Source organism: Rhinichthys klamathensis, unplaced genomic scaffold (genome assembly GCF_029890125.1).
Source record: "Rhinichthys klamathensis goyatoka isolate OS25496 unplaced genomic scaffold, OSU_Roscu_1.1 h1tg000216l_1, whole genome shotgun sequence".
Classification (NCBI taxonomy): Eukaryota; Metazoa; Chordata; class Actinopteri; order Cypriniformes; family Leuciscidae; genus Rhinichthys; species Rhinichthys klamathensis.
Genome location: NW_026606741.1, coordinates 1,955,001 through 1,964,293, shown reverse-complemented (window position 1 = coordinate 1,964,293; position 9,293 = coordinate 1,955,001). Strand labels below are relative to the sequence as shown.

The following is a 9,293-nucleotide window of genomic DNA, read 5'->3' as shown; positions in this document are numbered from 1 at the left end:
CGTTTTATACTGTACTTTACACTATTGTACTGTGATGTGTTTACACAACATGCACTGTATTGCATTCTGTGGTGTCTGTACGTGTAAAGTTTGCTATCCCGTTATTATACACTGTAAAACGTATTATATTCTATGCATATGTAGGGTTAGATGACACACAATCAGCACTTTTGATGAATGGCTATTTTTAATTTTGTCATTTCATATGAATATCAACATTTGTGAGATTTAGTCAGTTTTGAGGTTATTTGATCAAATTTTGTTCCTCTGGAAAATAGTATAACACATTGTATTATGCTGAATATCAAAGTTTTTTGTGTCTATTTGTTAATGAGGGACACACCAATGATTTTTTTTTAGATTTGTGGAGTAGAAGTTATAGCTTTTATTTTGAAGTAAAAAGATCAAATTAGACCCTATGGGGTAAGATGAGCCACCCAGAATTGGCACAGATTGGTATGTTGTTATTTTTAAATTGAATAATTAGTGTAATTAATGGGGTTGCTATTCAGTATTTCCATGAATTATATGTACGTTTCAGACATCTTCGCTTTCATTAAAACCTAGTTGAGTGAAATCATTCAGTTTGCGTTCATCGTGTTGCTATTATACATATCTTCAAATTAAATTCATATGCATATATACAGTAAGTCACAGAATCATTTTACCTTTCAAAATGAGACTCTTTTAATCTCTTTTACTGGGATTCTGCTTTGTCTGTCATCAGTTATTCAACTAAATTGAATTCAATTTTAAATAGAATAGTTGATAGTCTTTTTCATTGACGACAGATTAATGGGGGGGGGGGGGGGGCTTGAATAATTTTAAATTTTGTTCTAACCCCATCTTACCCTATATACACACTATATGCATATAGTATGTGCATGAAATATGCTTTAGTTTTAGTATACTGTGTACACACATTTCTGTTCTACTGTTATACAACATTGTATTCCACTACATGGAATATGTGCACTCTAAAAAAAATGCTGGTTTGTTTTAACCCAACTTTGGGTCAAATATGGACAAACCAAGCCGTTGGGTTAAATTTTTACATTACATTTTTAAGCCAATATTTGGTTTTGTCCATATTCGACCCAAAAATTGCATTTTTTTTACAGTGTGTTGCACGCAAAAGAAAGACGGGAGAAAAGAACAGAAGGAGAGAGAAGTAATGAGCACTAACCCCTGAAGACCATGTTTCTGTATCCGTAAAGAACGCACGCGAGTCCTTAGGGCGTTCAAACAGGACGCGTTCTTGCGTTCAAAAACAGACGCACTGGAACGGAACAGAACGCGGTCGCTAGGGCGTTGCTATGATGTTTGCTTCCAGTCAAAAGTCTCGCGTCTCTGTGTTGTCTTAGTCTGTAGATATATGTGGATTTTTTTTTCGTCCAGCACATGGAAATGTTGTGTCTAGTAAAGTAATGTAAAGACTGATGATTTGAGGAATGAGTTACACGCCAAGAACCAAGTTGAATTGGTATGGTAAGGCGTTTTGTTTAAATATATAGACGTGTCAGTAATAGTGCATGGTACTTGCCTTAGCAAACACAGCTAAAAAGCGAAGACCTCTTGAGGCAAAGAGCGCAGAGTGAGCGCGCGCATCTCTCTCTCTCTCTCTCTCTCTCTCTCTCTCTCTCTCTCTCTCTCTCTCCTCTCTCTCATCTCTCTCATCTCTCTCTCTCTCTCTCTCTCTCTCTCTCTCTCTCTCTCTCTCTCTCTCTCTCTCTCTCTCTCTCTCTCTCTCTCTCTCTCTCTCTCTCTCTCTCTCTCTCCCCTCTCCCGCGCGCGCCTTCTCTCTCTTTCTCGCGCGTTCATTCCGGACAGATTCTTCTTCTCTCTCCAGTGGATACTGCGGGGAACACACGGATTGCCAGTAGGATGGATTGCTGAAAGTCCCTTTTGCGAGATTATCCATTTATTTCTTTTCATTTCCGTCCGGTCACGCAATCTCGTCTCCATCCATCCATCCATCCATGTGTCCGGACGGGTTGTTCTGATTCGGACAGAATGCGGATCCTGGTGTTGATCCCGCTGCTGTGGGGACTCAGTGAAGGGGCTTTTCCCAGCAGTGTCCAAATCGGTGAGTTACACTTCTATAACACGACAGACACTTTAATAATCCCGCGAGGAATATCGCAGTGCAACAGATACAATGTAGTGCATAATAATATACAAGAAGCCTATACACTGCACTACACAAATACAGAGATAGGAGTCTAAAAATAGCGATGTCAAATGAAATTTAAAATCATACCAACCCTAAAGAACCTAGTATGCTGAAATTGCTCTTTGTGTTCTTGCTCTGTTCACCTTATTAGACCCTAAAAAGCTGCTTTTCAGCACTAAAAAATTGGGTTCTGCTGCCAGTTACAAGCTAAAGAACCAATGAAGCATGAGCAAAGGACTTCGGGGAACCAAATATAAAAGTTTGGTCAGTGAAAACCTCCGATTAGTTTAAAATTTGGGGATGGACACATCACTCAATGCCTTTGGTGGTTACGGCCCTATACGTGCTGGGTGCTATTTTTCAAAAAATGTGATAATGAATGATTGTATAATTGTTATATATAATGTTTTTTAAGGGTTTGTAGCATGCACGAGTTGTGCTGGTGTGTGTGTGTGTGGTCATGATGATGAAGACTGTGGAGTAAGAGCATGTTGAGTGCGCTTTTCCTCTTCAGTATAGGGCATCACTGCAGTATTCTGGATGACCTCTTCTTCACAATCAAACTTTACAGATTTGCAGCTCTACATTTGATTAATATCAACAAACCACTATGCATGCCCAGCCACCCCACTCACACACACACACACACACTTCCCTCTCCTTTTGGAGGATGTGTCTTGTGTGTGTGTGTTCAGTCACTGCATTGCTCATTGAGATGGAGAGTCTCACGCCATAATGAGATGCAGCCGCTGACTTGCGCGTCTTTGACAGCACTGCCGATAAAGTTAATACGCTAAATACGGACACACACACACACACACACGCTCTCAGAGTTGCACGCAATGCCTAATGACATTTACATACCGCTGCAATGCAAATGCACAATGCTTGTGCTGTTCCTCACACATAAAAGCACGTTGTGGGATCTCAAACGGCAGTTGAGCCAAAATGTCTATCAGAAAGAGAGAATAATTAGAGAGGATGTGATGAAACTGGCCGTGCCAAGTATGGACGTGCCTGTTCTGGTGACACCACAACACATGCACACTTCATTTCCAAGATTAAAGGGATTGTTCACCCAGAAATGAACATTTAACTCACCTTCATGTCGGTCCAAACCGGAATGGCTTTCTTTAATCTGTGGAGCACAAAACGAGACGTTTCGCAGAATGTTCACACTGCTCTGTTTTGTAGGGGTGTTAAGTGTACACAGACGTCACGGTTCGGTACATTTACAACGGCATCCTGCGAGACATCATTCGAAACTGTAAAGGGTCTGTATTTATTTGTGTACACTCACAACAAAGACAAAACATTCTGCTTTTGTAAAATAAAGAAAACAAACAGGATGTCGCATTTTTGTTTCCTTTCCGTGAAGTTTGTGGAGCGCGTCACAAAAAATTAATCTAAACGCAGCGTATTGGCTACTATCAAGCTCTTGCGTGCTTCTGAACGCTTGTTTTGGGTTGGTGCGTAGATCATCTCTTCTTCTTCGGCTCTTTTTCCTGTTGTGGTGGTTAGCAAACAGCGTTGCATTACCGCACGCGCGCCCTCTTCTGGACTGTGGATCGCCTGTGTCTGACTGTATTCATCATCTGACTGTATAGAGAGCCTAAGTCCCTCCCCTTCCGGTCGACCACCATGGGACCTTATTTCGGAAGAATATTGTATGGTAGTCAATGGCGAGAGACAACAAATATTTTGATCTCGTTTGAATTGTGCCCTGAATTACACATATGATGTTTGGCAATTTAAAAGATACATTTTAAAGTCAAGAAAGTCACGGTTTGATGTAAAACTGTTGAGGTATAAGACTGTGAAAATACGTAATTACAAAGACTACAAACCCCAAAGGCGCACATTTTCTCTCAATGAATGAAGCTAACTTTACTGAAGCTAACTTTACTGGAGCTAACTTTACTGAAGCTAACTTTACTGAAGCTAACTTTACTGAAGCTAACTTTACTGTAACTAACCTTACTGAAGCTAACTTTACTGAAGCTAACTTTACTGAAGCTAACCTTACTGAAGCTAACTTTACTGAAGCTAACCTTACTGAAGCTAACCTTACTGAAGCTAACTTTACTGAACCTAACCTTACTGAAGCTAACATTACTGAAGCTAACTCTACTGAAGCTAACCTTCCTGAAGCTAAATTTACTGAAGCTAACCTTACTGAAGTTAACTTTACTGAAGCTAACTTTACTGAAGCTAACCTGAAGCTAACTTTACTGAAGCTAACTTTACTGAAGCGCTAACTTTACTGAAGCTAACTTTACTGAAGCTAACTTTACTGAAGCTAACTTTACTGTAACTGACTTTACTGAAGCTGACTTTACTGAAGCTAACTTTACTGAAGCTAACTTTACTGAAGCTAACTTTACTGAAGCTAACTTTACTGAAGCTAACTGTACTGAAGCTAACTGTACTGAAGCTAACTTTACTGAAGCTAACTGTACTGGAGCTAACCTTACTGAAGCTAACTTTACTGAAGCTAACTTTACTGAAGCTAACTTTACTGAAGCTAACGTCTGTCAGTGTTTCTATAGTCTTGCGTTATAATCGTAACGTTACGCCGTCATGCCTGAGTGTTTTGTACCAGACTGCACACACACGAGCAGCGGATCTCGCTCGTTGTTTCGCTTCCCGGGAGATGTAGTTCATTGAGCGATTTTCACATAAAACTAAATGTTACTCTTCTGTTTTATGACAAACTGCGACTTTCTTGATCTTCAGAATTATCTTTTAAATTGACAAACATCATATGTGTAATTCAGGGCACAGTTTAGACGGAATAAAAAGATAAGTTGTCTCTCGCCATTGACTACCATACAGATTTTTTCCGAAATAAGGTCCCATGAGCCGGAAGCGGAGGGGCGGGGCTTAGGCTCTCTATGATCCGAACCGTGACGAACACATGAACCGTTACACGCCTAGTATTTTGCACAATTATAGTATTTTGCACAAAGTGAATGCAGACGAGGGCTAATAAGCTTGGTAAAAACAGCAATAATTTTTCATCGTGAGTATTGTAAATACACTGTTTTTATGAACTTACTGTACCTTTGCTGTGTTGTCTCATCCTTTTAACACCCACTCATTTTAAAAAAGGTCAAATTCACTGAATTGGCTGATCGTTACACTCCAAAATTGTGTTTTGGTGTGTTAAATCTCATTCACATTTGTGTTCATTCAATGTGGTGAATCCAGATTTGACGTCATTGGTTGACGTGAGAGCCAGTGGTGTTCAAAGTCCATATTTCAATGTAAACGCAATGAGATTTTAGAGCTACGTCCAAGAGGTTTTATAGATTTATAGTGAAAGAAAAACAAAGTGATACAGGTAAACAATGACAGAATTGTCCACTTTAGGGTGCAATATCCCTTTAAGATACATTTGAACACCTAATCTCTTATTTCCTTTTTGCAGTCACTTATTCTTTCTCCCTCTCACTTTTTTTCCAGCTGAATTGCTTTAAAGAAGTATATTTTTCAATGTATGAGTAATTTTAGTGCTTCAAGCTAAACTTGTTTCAGTTAGTTAGTTGTCAAGGCAACATTTAGTTGGTTTAATAATTTTCTTCTTCCTTTTTTAAGGGTTAGTTAAGCATAATAAAGTGGTGATGACATGGATGCAGGAATAGATCTTTTCCTCCGCATTGTGACAAACATCCAAGTGTAACAGATTATCGAAAAGAGATTTAAGAGCCGAGATGATGATTCATAGAGAACAACAGTCGGGTTCTGGAAGTAAAAATAATGATAACTTATAAACCTTTAAAGACAGCTTTACTGTGAGCTACGATGTTATTAATCGATGGTATTTGCTTCTGTCGAAGCCATCAGGCCACATTATTTCAGCTTAGTTTTAAAATTATCATGTTTAACCATAGAATTCGTGGTGAAAAACTACATTACCCATAATGCTGTACAGAAAGTTCCACCAATCAGAGAGTTTAAACAAGGTCCGCCCACTCCCATGAAGCACTGCAAATGACAATCTAATCGCTCTCAAATACTGAAATGTTTGTATATGCATTTAGTTTTCTATATATATATATAATAAACATTTTAAGCACTTAGTTTTTTATTTTTCTATCATTTTTAACTCGATTATGCTGTTCGCAATGCATCATGGGATTGTAGTTCTTTCCCTCACTAAAGCTGTTAAGTTCACAGTCTCGTACCTCTGTCTTTTTGTCCGATTCTCAAATACTTTTTTGCTTCAAATCAAAGTTTGTAATGTTGTGACTCACCTTGTAGCTGATTAACTCTTTAATGAAGACTATTTTAAAAACTCTATGGGGGAAATAAATGGAAACGGCAATGGCAGCCACTTTTGCACTATATAGTGAAAGTAAAGCAGAAATTAATACAGAATTTTCCATTTTAGGGTGAACTATTCCTTTGAAAAACATAAGCACCTCTTTCTCTTTGCAGTCACTCATTCTTTCTTTCTTTCTCTCGCTCTTCCAGGTGGGTTGTTTATAAGAAACACGGATCAAGAATATACAGCTTTCCGCTTGGCCATATTTCTCCACAACACGAGTCCGAACGCCACGGAGGCGCCATTCAACCTGGTTCCACACGTCGACAACATCGAGACGGCCAACAGCTTTGCTGTCACCAATGCCTGTGAGTGAAAGATGTCAAACGTTATGCCACACAGTCAGAGAAAACGAGTGGAGTTTGTATTGATAGCCAGTCATCGGTAGTTTGATTTCCTGGAGTGAAACACTGATGCATTTGTTTGAGTGGCATGTCAACCTCTGACGTGAGTTTGAGGGCGGGACTATCTGTCTGACTGACCAATGGCAGACGAGGAGCATCTGAGAAACCTGTTTGAAAACAGTCATTATTTGTGCTATTCTGTTAATGCAGCGTTAATGACACAATGCAACTCTTTAAGTTTCATTCATTCAGTGCATGCATAGTCAAACCAAAAATTATTCAGACACCAGATATCATTTTTGATAGTGATTTTTTACTAGTGTGTGCAGGACACTATAGTTCATTTATGTAAGTGAGGAGAGCAAAATAAAGTAAACTGTGACATATTACACCCAATAATTCTTCATACAGTGACTACCTACCAGTAATATCTATAAACATTTGGGACTAAAAATGATTCCGACATCATGTTTTCTTAAGTGTTTTTTCTGTAATTGCTAATGCTCTTTTTACACACAGACTGAACAACATGAAGCATTGCTTGGTCACTGGTTGAGCTAAACTGGTATTATCTAATTGTGTAGTTAAATTTAACAGCTGACAGATATTCAACATAATTCATGTGTGAGAGTCTAACAGAAGGACGGACAAAACCAGTCAAATATCCACTGATCTAATAACTCTGAGTTCTTCATATTTTACTACCATTTTCTAAACTATAGCGAATAAACTGTGATAAAGTGAGAAATGTCGAAGGTTTGACTGTACCTCAACTCTTGTCCAGCTTTGGTGTGCGTCTGTCTGAGTGGTTGTCGGTCGATTTCTTTTCAGTTGCCTGCATTCAAGTGAGAAACAAAAAGGGTTGTAGAGCAGAACTGTTCTCTATGCAAACACAGACGCGCATTACAAGCCTGTTTACACACTTAAAGTGCATCTTTGAGTACTGTAGAAACCTCGGCACTCAAGAGGCCATTGAGATCTTAAAACCTTTTCCAGTTAAGGTAATCATGGAAACGTGTCCCGGAGTCGTGTACGCAGGCGTGCTCCACTGGGAGTCGACAGGACCTGTATCGTTGACTGATTTCTGCAGTAGAGATCAGTGCTGATAGGACAGCCGGCATGCCGAGCTTCACAGGAGTCTGAGAGCAGCATGAGCATTGGGAAAAGCATCTAATTGGCCATTAATTCATGTGTTTATTAAGTAAGCCTGACTTTTATATGATGATTGCGTGAGCTTTGAATTGGGCAGGCTTATTATAAATCTGCTTTCTTGATTACGGACTAAATATTGTACAAACAGATCCGAAACTGCTCACTCGTTTACATTAAGCGATTAGTTTGAGGAGCAGTTTTAAAGAAGAGAAACATTAAGCACGCAATTATGAGTTCTTCCCCAATAGTGGCATCAGATTTCAGGTGTTTACGCCAGTTTTATTTTAGTAGTATTTATTAATATTTTAAATAGCTTTTGTTTGAATGTTTTATTTTTGTGTTTTAATTTTAGTTCAATTTTATTATAATTCGAAGTGCTTTTTTTTTGAGTTTGAGTTTTTTTATTTATTTCCAGTTAGTAATTTTAGCGCTTCAATCTAAACTATACTAAGGCAAAATTTCTCATTTTCTTTTAGTTTAAAGTCCACCTGTAGTCAATCATTTTATCCCTTAAAACTTTTTTAATATTTACGTAAACGTTTTTTTCCTTGAAAAAACATTCTTCATGCCTTAAAATATCTTGAACGTAACTCGACACCCTTGCTTCATTTAGTATGCGCGGTTCTATAAATATGCAAATGAGCCCCGCCTCCACTCACTCAGCTCGGATATCCACTGGTTGACGATCACACGTTGATCTGATTGGTTACAAGGTCGTTTGTGACGTCAGAAACACCAGTGATTTCAAACCGTGTTTTTGAGACTGTCTTTGGTTCACTGCAGTTTTAAGGAGGAAATACTCAGCAATGCTGTCGACTTATGAACTTACACATGGTGTGTTTTAAAGCACATTAAAAACACCACATACACATTTTCACCACAGGGGGACTTTAATTTTTTTATCTAATACTTCAATTTAATTTAATTTCAGTTTTAATAGTTTTAGTTTAAATGGAAGTAGAGAAAGATCCTTTGTTCCGTATTGTGATGTACATTCAAAAAGAAAAAATGTAGGGCGGGGACTTGCTGTAATGTGTCGGATGTTGATTGGCCGTTGAGGTGTGGGCGTGGCACTTAAAAGTACATGCAAATGAAGGGGCGGGGTTTAACAGGACTAAATGACTGGAGAATCCCGCATACGTCACCAGAGACAAGTTTTCACCGGAAGGTCCAGTTATGAACAACATTTTCAACAATGTCAGATAAATTGTTCAGATGAAATTTTCGGGTAACATTTTTATTTATTTATTTAAAAGGGACAGTGCATATTAATGAACATCTAAGCTTTTCAGCAATA

At 38.5% G+C, this 9,293-nt stretch overlaps 1 protein-coding gene across 7 annotated transcripts in view; it reads left to right on the top strand.

The window, feature by feature from the left end:
- Positions 1–1,816: 1,816 nt before the first annotated feature.
- Positions 1,817–9,293, top strand: part of gria4a (glutamate receptor, ionotropic, AMPA 4a) — a 136,777-nt gene continuing 129,300 nt past the window's right edge. For all 7 annotated transcript variants that reach the window (XR_008808294.1, XM_056264136.1, XM_056264135.1 and 4 more), the window contains exons 1-2: positions 1,817–2,086; positions 6,650–6,808. Coding sequence is in view for 6 of the 7 variants with exons in the window: in XM_056264136.1 (XP_056120111.1) it covers positions 2,014–2,086; positions 6,650–6,808 (232 nt within the window). In the remaining variant the exon portion in view is untranslated. The remainder of the gene's footprint in view (positions 2,087–6,649; positions 6,809–9,293) is intronic.